Below are 18,481 nucleotides of genomic sequence, written 5' to 3' on the forward strand. Positions count from 1 at the left end.
GAGGCTAGGGGCGAAGCCGCTAGTGTACATATAAACAGTAAACAAGAATCATAATATCATTATAAATATAGATATTAGTTAATAAAAATTTATGTTAATCATGCCCACATTTATAATGGATTTATTAAACATAAAATAAAGTGAAGCTTGTAGCTTGCTAAAATAAGGATCCCCATCCACCCCCATTTACACCATCCCCTTCCCCCCCTACTGAAATGAATTCCATGACCCCAAATTTGACACTTTGAACACTAAAATCGGACTACAATTAACCTAGTTACACTTTAAAGGGCCCAAAAAGCTAGTGATAGGGTAGCTGCGCTACTAAAAAATTATCATATTGCTCTGATAACCAAAACCCCTAATTAGACATTTTAAACACAAAATTCAAGATAGTTGATGGATAGATAGATGGATAGATAGATGGATAGGTAGATGAATAGATATATGGATAGATAGATGGATAAGTAAATGGATAGACAGATGGATAGATGGATGGATAGATAGAGGGATAGATTGATGGATGGATAAATTGATAGTTGATGGATAGATAGATGGATCGATATATAGATGGATCGATATATAGATGGATAGAGAGTTGGATAGATAGATGGATAGATAGATGGATAGATAGATGGATAGATAGATGGATAGATAGATGGATAGATAGATGGATAGATAGATGGATAGATAGATGGATAGATAGATGGATAGATAGATGGATAGATAGAGGAATAGATAGATGGATAGATAGATGGATAGATAGATGGATAGACAGATGGATAGACAGATGGATAGATAGATGGATAGATAGATGGATAGATAGATGGATAGATAGATGGATAGACAGATGGATAGATATATGGATAGATTGATGGATAGATTGATGGATAGATAAATGGATAGGGTAAGGGGGGGCTATTTTCGGGAGGGGTTAATCTGGTAATTTTCATAAAATGACCTTTATCTCCATGTTCCTTTCAAATGACAGAAAAAAACACAAAAGCAAATTTGTTTGTTGTTAAATTTTTGTGAGATGAATTTTAAGGGTACTAAATAATTAAATCCCCTTTTTGGTTGATTTGCCCCAATGTGCATTGTTATGAGCATCTTTAATATAATTTACCTTGACCATCGTCATCATGCAAAATAAAACAAGATTTCATGTTTATTTTATCCAATAAATCTATTCTTGATTTTTGTAAAAACCTTTTAAATCTACCTGTACGTATTCTCATTGACGATTTTTTGTGCTTCGCTACTTATGGATGTTGTCATCCTTGTTTTTTTGTATGATGACGATGGTCAAAGTAAATTACATAAAAGATACTCATAACAATGGGAAAAATTATTTTGATACTGATATCCCCCAAAAAGTTTGAAAATTGGATAAAAAAAACAAAGATATGGGGAAATATGTAAAACATAAAAAAATAGCCAAAAACCTGATAAAACGACAGATAATTTAATTTTTATATCCTTAACTTAAAAAATTAGGAAAATCGGACCATATCCACTGAAGATATGGAGAAAAATGTAAAAATAGCCTAAAACCTGCTAAAAAGGCAGTCTGGCCGTCATGGTTGTTTTCTTTAAAAGACGGAAATTTTATTTTGATATCTATAACTAAAAATTTTTTGAAAATCGGACTATAAACACGGAAGATATGGAGAAAAATATGAAAAATATAAAAATAGCCTAAAACCTGCTAAAAAGGCAGTCTGGCCTTCATGGTTGTTTTCTTTAAACGACGGAAAATTTAATTTTGATATCTATAACTGAAAAAATTTTGAAAATCGGACCATAAACACTAAAGATATGGAGAAAAATGTGAAAATATAAAAATAGCCTAAAACCTGCTAAAAAGCGGTCCGACCGCCAATGATGTTTTATAGTCAATTGTGCTCCTTAATGATGGGAATGTTGTCAAAAAATTTCAGCATTCTTTCTTTCATAGGAGCTGAGTAAATCCCATTTCCCCCATAGCGTTACGTACGGACTGACGGACAAAGTGAATTATAGAGTAGCTTCGCTACTAAAAAATATTTTCTGTGTTGCTATGTGAGTATAAATCCTGCTATCTAATGCATAAGTTCATTTATCTGTATGTCGTAAGATAGGCATTCTATGTGATAAGCTTTGCTGGGTCAAAAACTATAAAGACGTATAAAATTTTCCCCAACTGTTTGTAATCCTTTGCAGTCATAATTCATGTTTGTTCAGCATAAATTATTATACTCTACACAAAAGAATGGCAACATCCAAAAGGTAGCGAAGCTTATAAACAGTCAGTTATGAACAAACGAACATACTGAGATATAGAGCAGATATTAAGTGGTCATAAAAAAGGAAGAAAAAGAAGAATAGGTAAATGATGGGAAATATCTTGTAGCATGAACGACAGACCGACGGAGCAAGTAAGCTATGTACTGGATGCTTTTTGGTAAGAGGTTTGTTGGCAACAACAACAAAAATCAGCAGCCTAAAATATTTATTTATAGCCTTACGGAGTTATGGACGGACAAACAAATTGAATTATTTAACAGCTTGGCTCCTAGCAATACTCACACATGGCTAGACAACAAATTAAACATAACTAAATTATTCAAATTTCAATGTATATTACATATTATTTTTGGTTATAATTTCTTTTATATTCAATTTTATAATTTTTTACTTATCTTCGGTCATTAAGTTGGTTGGTTTGTTCAATTCTACTTCAATTTGTACAGTGGGAAATTTTCATCAATTTAGGTTGCTACATCATTGACATCACTTATTGGTCATTTCGTTCATCCAGTAGGAAGGGAGGGGATTGGGTAATGGGGGTGGGTGGGGGATCATTATTTTAGCTAGCTACGAGTTTTACTTTATTTGAATACATGATAATCAGGTGTAAGTTATTTCATCGATTTAAGGAACCTTATGCACTTGAGCCTCATGATTTTTAAGTGAAGCTTTTCATCGTTAAGGAAAACAAGGGTTATAAGTTACATGTTTATAGGCGCTTTCACTACTCCCGTACCTCATTTTTAAGATAAATTAGAAAATAAGAGGGAAGTTAGTTTTTCGTAAGTCAGGTTAGTTAAGGTTAGATTTTTTTATGATATAATTATCCTATTTTTCTGATGTTTGAAAAAATGATTCAAAGGACAATATTAAAATATTATAAGGAAGGCATCTCTAAAATCAAATCCTAAAAAAAAATTTATGTTCAATTTTGTTAAGACTTACAAATTAATGTTTTGCTTAATTAAGTTTTGACACTCTACAAGATATATTGTTTGCCTGTCCTCCCTCCTGATTGTAGAGCTTCGCTTTTATGGATGTTGTCATCCTTGTTTCTTTAGAATTTATGATTTTTTTTGTAAATAATAATTCAATATTTATGATGTAGTTTCTATGAAGACTTTTTGACTTATGTGTCCATTTAAATGTATGAAAGAAAATATTGCCTAAAGGAATGGACTAAAATTTCCCCTCTTATCTTTACAGATATGCTATTTTTCCCTTTTCACCATGTAAGAAACAGGAATAATAACCTTAGGTAGCGAACCTTATAAAAATAAATAATTTACTAGAATAAAAGCAAAATTGACAGACAAATAATCCAAGTGAAATATAGTGTTTATGACAGCGGTAAAGGTATAATTTTGACAGTGGTTAAAAAATTATTGACAAAAAAACACTATCTTCGTGTAAAAAACAAAGTGACTGTATTTTTGCTAGTGGTAGAAGAGGAAGCACCCCATATAGAGTAGATGCTCATTAATAACCACAATTTGTTATCTATCTACATCTTCCCTACAGTAAGACCGATGGACAAAGCAATTTATGGAGTTGATGCTAAATTTTCATCAAAATTTTTACAAAAAAAATTCAATTATTCTCTGATAATAGTTAAGTAAATTCCATCTACTCTTTTAAATTCCAAAATCTTTAAACAAATTTAATTTTCTCCATTAAGTTAGAGACGGGGTGACAGGTGGATGCACAGAAAAGTGAATTTGCTTCGCTTAATAAAAAGAAAGCGATGAAATGATTCAAAGAGTAACTCTGAATAGAATATGATTAAATATAAATTATTTATAAGAAGACGTTGTGTAATGATTATTTGCGTAGAAAAGTGGTTGATGTATTATTTTCCATTAAAAACCATCTTTGATTCGGCAGAGAAATGTCTAAAAAAGTAGTAGCTGTGGATTGTTACTTATTATGGTGGGTATAGCTGCAGCATAAAATTAATGCAGGTTTTATAAAATTTAGCTTCCGTCTTTCTGGTCTTATTTTAAGCGATTGTTGCTTTACCAAGTGTTTTAGTGTAGTTATGACAATATGACATAGACAGAATAGCTTTATTAAAATTTATTATTGACATTTTAATGGCTAAAATTTATTTCATCAAACATATTTTTATATGAGATTACAATCCAAATTGTTTTTTGCTTTTTTTCTCTCCAACTTAATATGTGGGTGCACACACAAGTTGCACTGAACTCCAATCCATTTTAGATCCAGGCCTGTAAAAAACATAAAGACATAAAAAAGTTTGAAATAAATTAATACATAATTTATTTTATTGTATTTTTTGAGAATTGCAAAGATAAAATCCATCCTAAAATGGCTTTTGTAATGAATGAAGGTATAGAGTAGATAAATGACGGGGCTGTTTAGATGGTATACAATGGAAATGACAATACTTCTGTATATCAGCTGGACAGATGCCAGAGCTGGTTTTGTATTTCTAGGAGATGACCATACCATGTGGTCATCAGCTGGACAGATGTCAGAACTCTTTGATAGTGCACCTTTGAGATGACCATACTTGTGGTCTAGAAGCTAGACAGATCCAGAGCTGTTTATTAGTGTACCTGGAAGATGACCATACTTATAGTTCAGGAGATACCCGAAAAAGCTGTTTAATAGTGTATCTGGGAAATGACCATACTTCTGTTCATAAGCTGTATAGATATAAGAGCTGTTTTAGTGCACCTGGGAAATGATAATACTTCTGTTCATCAGCTGGACATTAGACAGAGCTGATTAATAGTGGATCTGGGAGATGATCTTACTTTTGGTCAATGAGCTACACAGATGCCAGAACTGTTTAATAGTGTACCTGAAATATGACCATACTTGTGGTCTTCAGCTGGATAAATGACAAAGGTGTTTATAAGTGTACCTATGAAATGACCATACTTCTGTCTATCAGCTAGACAGATGCCAGAGCTGGTTTTGTATTCCTAGGAGATGACCATACATGTGGTCATCAGCTGGATAAATGACAAAGATGTTTAATAGTGTACCTGTAAGATGACTAAACTTGTGGTCCATGTCCTACACAGATGCCAGAGCTGTTGTAGTGTACCTGTGAGATGACCGTACTTAGTACCGCTATACATTATCAGCTAGACAGAGCAGTTTAATCTTGTACCTGGAGGATTTTGTTGTATGGTTAACATAAACAATAGATTACCTGGGAGATGAAGATGACCATGCTTCTGGACCATCAGCTGGACATGATAACTTGGTGTTCTTGGCACCTTCCATCTCTGCTAACATGGCCTTGGCTCCTTTCTGAATTTAAATAAATCATACATTTTTTAAATTTTAAAGATACTTTTGTTTCTTTACTGAAGTTACCTGTGTGGCCAGGAGCCATTGCTTGCCAGCAGGATCATAATAGATGAATCTGGGTAACCTTGGCTCTGGGGTTCTGGCTGGGGAAGGAGTTGTAACCCGCTGTATTGGGATTGAGATAGTTGTGCCTCTGCCACCTAGAAAATGTTTTGATTATTTTTTTTTCTCTAATTATAACTAATAAAAGATTGAGTCCTGTTTGGAAGTTTATAACTTTTTTGCTTTATAATATGAAAAATGTCACTTAACTTTTTTTTAAATTAAACAAATCATATTGATGTCTAAGAAGAAACATTTGATTTTTGTATTTAGTGTATAAGTTTGTTAACCACTGAACTGATCAAGTTACCATTTTTTGGAAACGCCACATAGGTCCAGGGATAGTTTTAGGCTATTATATCAAGTATTGGTACAATTTTAGGCTAGTTATTGCCCACTCCCTATCCCTTTGAATGCATAGAAAGCTTCTAGATGCTAGGGGAGTAGCCACTAGTAGGATAAATAGGATTGAAATAAGATATTTACCCGAAGAAGAGCTCCAGCTGCTTGAACTTGAGGAGCTTGAAGAAGATGATCTAAAAAAGAACTTATTTTTATAAAACAAATAGTTAAGCAGGCCTTGATTGTTATAATATCAACACAAATAACTAAATAAGTAATAAAATTATCAGAAAATCTTATCAATAATAAGGACACTTTTTTTAATGCTGCATAATGACTTATGAGGTCTAAAGCCTGAGACAAAAAAGTTGCTACTTTGCAATTTTTGCATCATTGGTTTAGCATTTTGTATACTGTGTATAGGTACAAAAATACTCTTTCAAAGATTACTCAGTGTCTGTCTTATTTTAGTATTCCTTCTACTTGTACTCTGCCTGACCTTGAAGAGGATCCAGATCCTGTGGAACTAGAAGAGCTCCAGCTGCTCCAGGAAGACTTGTACCCGTCTGTAGAGTAGGAACCGTAACTTGAGCTAGACAAAATACATACTTTATTCCATATTGTTTAATGTTTATAAACAGTCAATTTCAATTCAAGTAGTCAGAATATTTTTGATGTTAGCAAAGGAGTGAAAATCGGTGAATATTTATAAAGTATTATTTAAATATAGACGTATAGGATGAATTATGGATTGTCGTTACGAGTTGCACTTCTATCTATTGATAACCTTATTCCTTGGTCCTAGGATCAAAGAATTGTATTAACTTTACTGTTTAGGGAACACATTTGGAGGCATTGCACGGCGGTGGGGGACAAACAAAGACGGAGGCGGACTGACTTCTGGGGGTGTAGCAAGCATATTGAAGCACAATTGCGGAATTTTATTATTATTGAACTATAACAGCAATGTTCAAATTCACTAGTCCGACTATGCCGGCCAGCAATAGCGCTCGAACGTCATCAAGGGCGTGCTCCAGCCTTAGGGCTACGTACTGCACCTGGCTAGTCAGACATGGGCATTATCCGCTATCATTATTAAACTGTTTATTTATTATTATCGCTAATAATATGTCATAATGATTGGATGGGAAATAAATATAAACCATCATATAAAGTAAAATGTTATAATATGCAATTAAAATTATATTATCTTGTATAATCTTATCATAAAGAATTTTATTTCCCGGTGGAGGATAATTGTCCGAGATCGGGGTTTGTTGGATCTATGGTTAATAAATTGAATTTGAATTTGAATTATTATTGGTAGGATAACAAGAATTTTTTTATTTCATATTTTTTTGTGTAAAAAAAAATATTTGTCCTAATGTTTTCCTTATTCCAAATATTTTGTAAAGTATTTATTCCTGGTAGTTGTCCTGCCACCGTAGCTGCCATAATTCCATGGAGGCTGGGTGGTCGGGCCAGAAATGCTGGGTAGCCCGCCATACCCCCAGGGGCTGTGGGTGGTGGTTGAGGGACCACCGTCAACACGTCCAATAAAGCGCTTACGCCTCCTCTGTTTCATGGGTCTCAGCCTTAAATAAAATGTAAAATAAAGGAAAATCGTACACATTCAGTGCAGCAATAACAAAAAAAATTAGGAAAAATAGAACAGTAAATTTTTACACAGTTTTAATCTGAAACAGTATCCAGACAAGTTAAAACAATATTAAAGTCCTTTAAGTTAGACTTTGTATTTTTGTTTGGATAAGTCCTAATCTATGAAGACTACCTATAGATATATTATTTTAGAGTTAATTATTTTCAAGTAACGAAAAGGGCTATTGAAGATTGCTACCTGACAAACTCTTTTGTACTCCTCTCCTCCAAATCCTGCATATAGTAGGGTTTACCCTCCCAAAGACCCTATCACAAATACTTATAATTATTCTTTATGTTTTTTTGTACTTATTTCACTCTGTGCAAATAACAAAAATAAAAATAACAGAGGTGGATTCTTTAAAAAAATTGTTTTCGTGAAAAATCCACTAAAATCACATTAAAAATCTACAAAAATTAAATAAAATCTTATGGTAATAACCCTTCTAAGATTTTGTTTAATTTTTGTAGATTTTTAATGTGATTTTGGTGGATTTTTCACGAAAACAATTTTGCCCCACTAAGCGATTAGTGGGGTAATTTTTTTAAGAATCCACCTCAGGTAAACTGCAATAAAAAAATTGAGAAAATTTAGTAAACTAATCATCAATGCTAATACTGCTTATATTACAAAAAATACATTTATATAATGACGCAATCATCTATAATAAGAACGTTTTGTAATGATTTGTGTATTGATTGTGTTCTAATTAAAGACTGGCAACAAGATATTTAAAGTTTAGACTATCTGCGCTACTTAATTATTAAAAGTATTGTTCCTGATAAAGGTAAACTCCAAGGGCGGGTAGGAACTCTCCAGCAGGTTTAGTCACTCTCAACTCCAGCCTGGGGGAGGAGCATACACAGCCCTGTCGGGTCAGGTACTCCGCCTGGGTTATCTCAACCTATACCCAAAATAAAAAGACAAATATTTTACTTTTTTTTTGATAGATTTGTCTTGTTCGTCTCTAATGGCTTGCACAAATAATTGCTATGGAGTTAGAGACTTGAAATGGGTTTATGATACCCCCTTACGCACGCCTCCAGCACTCCCCTGATTTAAACTAATCAAGGTATCACATCTTTTCTCATAAATGTATATACATATATTTTATGAACGCAATTTAATTTTGTTTACCCTAGGTAGGCTAAGAAAACAAAATTGAACGAATTTTTTTTAAGACATCAACAATTTATTATTAGTCTATTGATATCGACACGTTTTTTATTACATACTCCTTAATTTATTTCTTGAACTAGTTAATGGCTGTAATAAACTTTAATTGAATTCTACCTTTTGTTGTTCATGGAACTGGTTCTGCCTGACAACTGCGTTGCCTACCGTGTTCTCATTCGCATATGTCTCCAGTCTTATTATCATCATCATTTCCTTCATAACCTTATATGATAGCGGTAATGGTGCTTTCCCACAAAGTTCTTGTTGACCATATATACAAGCACATCCTCCTTATTTTCTTAATGAATTTAAACAGAATTAGGGAATATTTTTAAATGCTTTATCCATGTGAGTGGCCCAAACACTGCGGGGCTAACGAGTTCTCAATATAACCTCCCCCTTATTTTTTAAAAATGTATTTTGCAAAAAAAGATACCTCCTGTTGAGTTATAAGTCTAGAGAAGAGATTTTCCGATTCCAATTTTTTTTTCTTTACAAACCAAAATTAAAGATGAAAGTATGATACTCGCCAAAGTTAGGGGCAAAGCATTGAATGTATATTTTTGAGGGTTACATGGTCCTGTATCTTGAAAATAAACCCAAACTAAAAAAATATGGCTGTTTAAGTATTAAACCTACCTACACGTATTCAAAGGTAAAATAAAATGTGCAAATAAAAAAGAAATAGAATAAAAATATAATTCCACAACCTTAATAGCCATCAATGCTATAAAGCTGAAGACAATGATTTATTCCTGTTGGCATAAGCATCAACTGCTTCCATGTAGTCAGGTAAACAGGATTCTGGAACAGGACTTCCAGTCTGGGTCTTGATCTTAAAAATACAAATTTTTTTTTTAGATTTAACCTACTTTTAAATATTGTACAGTTGTATTTATTCTATGTATTGTTAAGGTCTAAAGAACAATAAATAAATGGATTGGGCGTTAGTTTTTATAATTTACAATCAAAGCGTTTCATCCAATACCCGTTATTCTTGTATTTTATATTTATTTTTAAAGGCGAAGCTTTTCTCTAATTAGGGTGGGTCCGTACGTCCGTTTGGAAAGGATAGCTAATTTAGGCATGATTTCAAAGTTTGCATGGTGATTCCTGTGATAGTTAGGTACAATTCAGAAAAAAAATTAACAAAAAAATTAAATGTGACAATTGGAATCTAAATCCTAGAACAACAAATTACAATGTTATAAGCGAAGCTCCTCTATAATCAAGTCCTAAAATGTAAGTATGTCCTTAAATATTATCCTGTATTTAAGCAGTTTTGCAAAAAAAAATAGTTACAGTTTTGTTTATACCTATTTATTTGTATTCTGATTATTCAGTTTTGGCACTCTACAAGTATTAATGTTCGTTTGTCTTACCGTTTCCGAGCTTCGCTTTTATAGATTTTGTCATCTTTGTTAAATTTCATTGGCAAATTTTAAATCATAATATGGTTTTAAAAAAATTAATCTAATCAAATTCAGTGTTATATAGATGAAATAACAATCATAAAACTTGGTAGAGTTAAAAAATCTACCTGGTATTTTCCTCCCATGAGGTAGTCAACAAGCAAGACCGAAGTCAATGGAGCAGGTTCAAAATCATCAATATCAGCTAGAGACTTCAATTCTAAGTCTTTCACCTCGCCAATGGTTGCTCCTAAATTTTTATTAAACATTAATACCATTAAACTAAAAAATAATAAAAATCTTAGCAAACCTTGAGGACTAACAATCTTGAGAACAAAATCATACAATTCACAGGGCTCCACAGGTACAACTATTTCTATCTGGTTACCAGAGAATGGCGGTTTCGATTGAACAGGACCAGCTACCTAGAATATATAAATATAATCAGACATAATTATTACTATCTTGTTACCAGATAATATAATAAAGGACTCTTTTGAACCTGGAATATATAATTATAATTCTCCAGAGATAATTATTTTGATCCAGAGTATAAAACCCTTATGAACAGAAGCAGCTTATACATACAATAGTTTTGTACCTTGTTGGAAGGAGGCATTTGCATCCTCAAGAACTGGTTTGAAAACATCGAACGTTGTCCCCAGAAGCTTGGTCTGCTGGAACTTCCACTTTCGCCATAGCTTCCACCTCCATAGCTAGGCCTAGTGGTATGAAAAATACATTTTTTTATTTAATTTATTGGATAAAAGGGTGTAAAATACCTATATAATAAACTAACAGTCCTTAAACCCAATATCATATTACTACGAAGTGTTTGCCTGAAACATCTTTGAGGAAACATGTTTTAAAGCTCATATAGAGTGTCTACAAATTATAATTTTAAAATAAATGTACTTCATATCATCCCTGTTATTGTTTGATGATGGACGCCTGGTTGTTGTTGAAATGGTTGGACGGGTTGTTGGGTACACCCATCCTCCTCCAGGAGTTTCCGTGGGTGGCCTACCACCTGGGTTATAACCCCAAGCTGGTGTGGTGCCTGGGTTGTAGCCGGAGTTACCTCCACCACCAGGATTATAGCCGGAATTACCACCGCCACCGCCTGGATTATAGCCGCTACTACCGCTGCTGCCGCCGCTTCCAGGATTGTAGCCCCAAGCGGGTGTTGTGCCTGGATTGTAACCAGAATTGCCACCGCCGCCGCCTGGATTATAACCGGAATTACCGCCGCTACCGCCACCTGGATTATAGCCAGAATTACCGCTGCTACCGCCGCCTGGATTATATCCACTGCCGCCTCCATAACCTGGATTGTAACCAGAATTACCACTACCATAACCAGGATTATAGCCGGAATTACCACTGCCGTAACCTGGATTATATCCTGACGACCCCCATCCTGACCTGGACTCATAGTTCCAGCTGCGTGATGGAGCCCCCATATCTCCGAAGGACCTGCCAGAACCGTAAGGTCCCCAGGCTACAGTGTCATTACCTGATAATTACATTATAATAACAAGAAAGATTGAGGATTTATTTACAAAAAATGACAAAAACAATTGTTTATAATATTGTTTTACTATTGAAGAATTGTAATGTAGCTATTAAAACAGTAAATCTGTCTAAAAGGCGAAAGAAAGAAATAAGAGGAAAAAGGAAGAAAAAAAAGTCAAATATAATTGTGTCTAAAAATAGATAGAAATATAGTTAAATTTATGTGATATTATAAAGTTCCTGGCATAGAAGGAGAGGATGGGTACGGGGACCATGAGATAGAATCCCCTCCAGGAATACTTGGTGCAGACGGATAGGGCGACCAGGAGATCGGATCACCGCCAGGCATTGAATACTGGGGCCGGGCAGTTGATGGCGCGGCCTTGAGTGCGGCAAGCCGTTCAGCGCCCTTCTTGGGTGCACCACTGACCTCTAGGTGCTTGACACAGCTAGCAAATGTCATGAACTGAGAGTCGATTTTGATACTTGCCTTGGTCAGGTCATACGCGTTGGTCTTGGGATCCTTGTAGTATCCTAAAATAAACAATGATAAACAAAATTACCCCTGATTTACTTTGTACAATCCCTGATTCAATCATACCTACTGAAAGTTTTGAAGTTAATGAATGGTAGAATAACTTTATCAATTTTGGTGACTATTATTATTTACTTTCCATTGTCCTATTTCTCCCTAACTCATAAAAATCAAACTATCTAAAATAATCATCCTATTGTTTTCCGTTTTGTGATACCTTAGATCTCGTAAACGGCCGAAAGTGTCTGACAGACATATCCTAATTACCTATAGAAAAGTAATGGTTGACATCCGTGGCATTGAAGGATGGCAAAGCTGCGCTGTTAAACCTGACAGTGACACAAATATTTAAATTATTATTTTTGCAAAGCAAAACTTATTTTATGCATTGGCTCTTCTGCAATTTGTAAATGAAGATGTATGAAATAATAATGGATAAAGATTTAAGTAGAAAAATCGGAGGATTTAATTATAGTGCAATGGAATTTCCACCCACCCCCCTTATTTATGAAATGTATTAAAATTAGAGATGGGTGTTTGTTTTCTTCCTATGCCTAGCCCCATATATCTGTGATTCCCTAACCCTACGGGTCTTCTAAATACCCTATATGTACTAACCCTTCCTGACCTAAGGTAACAAACCTAAAACTAATCCCCCTTCCATCTTATTTTCAAGCAATACGGGGGTGGGGGAGGCTTGTGAAATAATTTAGATTGGTATTAAAATATTTAAGTATTGGTCCCTGGCGGTTTGACTGGCACGTTTGTCTGTGTGGCTAGAATCATCTTCCTCAAGCTCAACCCTTAAAAGTTTATGTTAATGTGATGATTTTAAAGTTTTAAAATGTATCCATATTAAGCATCCTGTATTAAAGAAATTTAAGGATAATTTTTATATGGACTTTTAATCTTTTATTTACTTTTACTAAATAATATCAAATGTGCTGTTACTCTATACTTGTTAATGTTTGTATATCTCACTATATAATTTATGGTACTCCGCTTTTATGGATGTTATAATTCTGGTTTTACTATTCTGAGAATAGAATCATATTATGTTTAGTCGGGCTCTCGGGGCTAACAAAACTGGTTTTATCTTATAATTTTTCATTTTAATATCCGCAAAAAGTTGTCTATAATACGATACTATACATGATTTTTTAGTATGGCTGAGAACCCGTCCTAATCGATCGGATAGTTATCGGTTTGATAGCCATACTAGAAAAATTGTTACTATTTGTTACCTGAAATTATGGAAGAGACATGGTTCAATATCCACAACCTTTGTCACCGTGTCCTTATTAGCGATAGGATATTTTTTTCCCTAGAATTAATTAAATTTAAAAGTATTTATAAGATCCTTTCCAGTATGGATTTGAAACCGATTAATATCCAGTGGATTAGAACCAGTTCTCAGCTATACTGAAAAATTATGTACAGCACCAAATTACAGACAACTTTCTACGAATAATATAATAGAAATCATGAATTAGTTCCAGTTTTGTTAGCCCCGAGTGGACGAAGGCCCTGACTAACAAAACTGGTTTTAATCTTCTAATCTTACATTTTAATATCCCCAAAAAGCTGTTCATAATACAATGCTATAAATAATAGGGTGGGTCGATTTTGGACATTTTTTTTCTGAGGCCAAAGCGGGGATCTGCAAATGATTTGTATGAGTATAATACACCTCTGGATGATTTAAAATTTATCCTAAGTCTTAAAACCGCTGACGACTAGACATTCAATTGTATAGCTATTTGTAAATGGGAGTCAAAATTTATTGAATCAGAACTATGGCTTCATGGTGCTCCCAGGAAAGGCATTGAGGAGTAGAATCAGGAACTTTTGACCGTTTCAAAAAATCTCGTTCCTAGCCTAAGAAAATCTAAAAAAAACCTCTACAAATTGGACAATTGTCAATAAACCTTTCAAAAATGTGTTTTTTTAGTGATTTCTTAGGCTAGGAACGAGATATTTTAAAAAGGACAAAAGTTCCTGATTCATCTCCTCAAGGCCTTTCCAGGGAGCACCATAAAGCCATAGTTCTGATTCAACAAAATTTTTGAATGTCGTCTTTGCATATTAATAAGTAATCAAATATATTTTTTAGTGGTCGCGTTCTAAAACTCAATTTTTTAAAATTCTTTTTCGGTCAGAAATGTTTCAAAGGTTAATTTTATCTGTTGCATATCCCCTCTTTGTCTAATTCCGATATGAACCCGCCCTAATAAATAACTATTCCACATAAAGGTGCCTAAAATCTAAACCACTAGCTTATGATTTATTATAGTTAGTTTTAGTTTAAAGCAAAGGGTTTCTTCAAAATGACTCTTAGTACCTCAAAGCTGGGGAAGCAGCTGTCATATAAACTCTAGGGTATCTCAACTAATACAGGGTGTTTTTTTTTAATAAGTTAAAAGTATTGCTTAATTTAACCCACTTGCCATTGACAGAAATTGATAATCTATATCTTAATTTCTTCATTGATGTGGGACATTTTGTATGAGAAAAAAATATTTGGCGATTTTCAACAAATTCTGCCTTAAAAACCGGTTTTTCCAAAGTACCTATTTTTGGAAGATTTTTGGATCACGACTAATTTAAAGAGTGTGCAAAAATGTGTACATTTTTAAAAATCAAATTGCGCAGCTTGTGTTAATAGTAAAAAAATGTTACGCATACCGTTTGAATTGTCATAAACTCTAGTTTTTGGAAATATATGTAACACACACAGGCTATTTGTAGTATAGAAGCTACATTGGAAAATATGGGAAATGTTGAAAATTTTAAGTAAGTTGGATCATTTTACCACGTAGCTCCTAAACTATACATAACACAGGAATAGTTCTTAAACACCTAAAAACTAGAGTTTATGACGATTCTAACGATATGCATAACATTTTTCTACTATTAACACAAGCCGCGTAATTTGATTTTTAAAAATATACGCATTTTTGCAACCCTTTAAATTAGTCATGATCCAAAAATCTTCAAAAAATAGGTACTTTGGAAAAACCGGTTTTTAAGGCAGAATTTGTTGAAAATCGCCAAATATTTTTTCTCATACAAAATGTCCCACACCAATGAAGAAATTAAGATATAGATTATTAATTTCTGTCAATGGCAAGTAGTTAAATTAAGCAATACTTTTAACTTATTAAAAAAAAACACCCTGTAAATTTGTTTCTTTTATTCCCTTTGTAAATTGAATTGCATGTATTTATTTTTGTTTGTCAATGTCTACTTGACAAAAACAGATATTTAAAAAAATAATATTTATGAATATAAAATACTTTTCTTTACAGGGACAGATATGCTCGGATAGAATAAGAAATTAAACATTTGAAGAGTAGTTGAAGTAAAGAAGTTAGGAATAATGAAAGTGGGTATGTAAAAAGGTAAAAGGTAATTGTAATGGAACAAATAATACATTATAATGGGTTTTATATATACTTTGATATCATGACAGGGGAAAAATTGTAGTCAATTTAGTTGGCTAACATGGACATCACTTACTGGTCAGTTTGTTATCTAGTAGAAGGAAAGGGGATAAGACAAAGGGGGTTGATGGATAGGGGGAGGGTCGTTATTTTAGCCAGATAAACATTTCTCCAAGTAATAATAAATCCATCTCTGAATGATTTACGGAAAGTTTCTTATTAAGTACAAATAATTGCATTTATTAAAGGCCTTTCAGATTGTACTTATGTTTTATTCTTTAATTATAAAAAGCTAACAATATTAATTAATATGCATTTCATTTTTTACCTGTCCTTTTTGTTGGCCATCCTTCCATACCCATAGAAAGTATTTATCTACGCATCTAAAAAAATAAGCTTTTTTGTTCATCCTATATTTGTTTAGCCTAGTGTGTGTGCCTCAATTACCTTTTAATCTTTAAATCTATACTTTTTAAATCTTTTATTGATCCATCCCTTGATACATAACTCAATAAAGAAAATCAATTCAATTGAAGAAAAAAATATTACTTTTTATTCTTGATAATAGAGCTCCAGTCAACTTGGACCTTGTTCGGATTTATTTTAGAAGGAACAGTTATTCTTGGAGGATCCTAGATTAGATAATAAAGTATTTGGATGATTGTCTGTGTGTCCAGTTTCTTAATATTTTTTCAATGAGAAACAGTTATTCTTTAAGATAGAACAAAATGTCTGTGTATCTGTTGCTTAAGATCGTCAAACTAAAATACTATTAATATAAATGACCCTACACACTCAATAAATTAAAGATTAAAAATAAACAGTTTCATCAAAAAACTACAAATAGAGTTACATACTCACGATGATAGAATCGAAGCTGTATAGAATACACTTTGCGTATTATAATATCTCTTCTTTTAAAGGTAAGGTATGATAATCTCCTCATTGTTTGAAACTGCGCTGACATTTCGATAGACACACCATATAATAGAGCAGGTACTCTACAGCTTACCTTTGTCCACTTAGCATCCGATACAAAGCAAGAAGCTTGAGCATAATTAATAATACAACATAATAATACAAATATAAGAGCCACAACGGGGACTTGTTTTCCTAAGCCCCGCATTTTGTCAACTCAAATCTTGAATCAATAAATGTGATCATATGTGGATATTTATTAGTTTTAGTTTCAGATGAGTAACGTCTTTACAAGTATTTGTATTTATACTCTTCCATTTTACAAAAGATTATGAATTAACTTATTAAACTTATTATACAATTTTAGAAACTAAATAAATAACTTTGGATTTTGAATAATATTTGACTGAAACTTTAGAGAATTCAAAAGAATAGAAAATTTAATTAAAAACTACCTTTATGCGCAGGTGCCAAAAAGATATTTGGATGGAGAATGGCGGTGTAAGGGGAAAGGCAGGAATTCCATTTGTTTAATTTTCAAGGGGTTTCTTATCAATTTCAATGGTTAATCAATAAATATACACAATATAAAAAATTTGTATTATTTGACATATTTTAGAATTACCTTAATTACTAGAAACCCCAGTCTACCAGTAATTTCCTTTATATTACGTATGGGCCACAAACAAATTCTTTAAATCAAAACGTATTTTTGATGTTTATTTTAGTTCTGGTAAGGTTTTGCATTGGCTAGGAAAGGCCTGCAGGGTATTTGTACGAGACCCCACCCCCTCGCAGGTGCAAGAAACATGATTTTTTGTGCAAAAAAAAATAAAAATAGGGGGAAAGATTTGTCTTATATTGATATTTGCAAGTAAAGACGGTTGCGCATCTTTGAACATTTTCTTACTTATTTTATTTATTTATAGTAAACTTGTTTTAATAATATGTTGGGAAAATCATTAAGTTTGCATTTTTGTTTATCTGTTATTTATCCATTTGTTGTTTTGGCCGGGGTTTTCAGAATAGTTGGGATTTTGGACAATTTTTTCTTCTTTTCATAAAACAAAGATATTTTTTGTTATAGTTATAAAATAAAAGCAGTTTTGGCCAGCTTAAGAAATTTCTTACCTTCAGAAAACATATATTTTTTAAACATGCAACCGTGTTCTTTTAAGCTTAGAATCTCTCATACTGTCTGTTATGTGTTACTCATGTAATTTATGTAATTTATGCTTGTTTATTTTATCAATAGGTCTGTCTGTTGTTTATGGATGAATAGCCTTTAACATCTCAAGGCCAAAGATTCCATAAGATTTAGAACACAAGAAGATTTAGTTAGCGGTATCCTCAGATTTTAAATAAAGACTTAGACAAAATATCCAAAAGAAACTTGAAACTAAAACTGCGAAAATCAATAAATATAGGCTAAAAAAATATGTTTAACTGTACATAAATAATTTTTTTTGTCTGCAATGAACAAAAACACATGTAAAAGTTGCCAGGCAACATATTATATATGATTATTATTTTAATCAGGATAATAAACTCAACTAAATGGCAATAAAACTAGTAAAACTCATACAAAGTATCTCGAACATTGTATTCCTAATTTATAATTTACTACTTTTCAATTAACTAGCGGTTGATCCCCATGCATATAGAGGCTTTGTATTCGAATGTAGAAAGATAAAGCAGAAAAATAGCCTAAGACTATTCCAATAAATATGTGAAGATTCCAAATCGGTTCAGTGGTATGTGCGGGTTGAACATAAGCAGGTTTTTTCTAGGGAAGGATTGT

General features: G+C 32.9%; 1 protein-coding gene across 1 annotated transcript; it reads right to left on the reverse strand.

The window, feature by feature from the left end:
• Positions 1–4,350: 4,350 nt before the first annotated feature.
• LOC145316926 (uncharacterized) lies at positions 4,351–16,922 on the reverse strand. Its single transcript, XM_080157755.1, has 21 exons — positions 16,775–16,922; positions 16,312–16,394; positions 16,091–16,145; positions 13,564–13,643; positions 13,062–13,122; positions 12,587–12,647; positions 12,024–12,318; positions 11,196–11,784; positions 10,871–10,990; positions 10,580–10,694; positions 10,398–10,519; positions 9,613–9,692; positions 8,975–9,050; positions 8,459–8,585; positions 7,880–7,946; positions 7,446–7,616; positions 6,521–6,613; positions 6,166–6,215; positions 5,644–5,777; positions 5,477–5,577; positions 4,351–4,520 (listed from the first exon to the last, which is right to left on the reverse strand). Exons 1-21 carry the CDS (start codon positions 16,886–16,888, stop codon positions 4,463–4,465), a joined length of 2,652 nt encoding a protein of 883 aa, XP_080013881.1. The 5' UTR covers positions 16,889–16,922; the 3' UTR covers positions 4,351–4,462.
• Between the last annotated feature and the right edge of the window lie 1,559 nt (positions 16,923–18,481).

The sequence above is a fragment of the Acartia tonsa genome, chromosome 4, assembly GCF_053477335.1.
Source record: "Acartia tonsa isolate MP-2025a chromosome 4, ASM5347733v1, whole genome shotgun sequence".
Classification (NCBI taxonomy): domain Eukaryota; kingdom Metazoa; phylum Arthropoda; class Copepoda; order Calanoida; family Acartiidae; genus Acartia; species Acartia tonsa.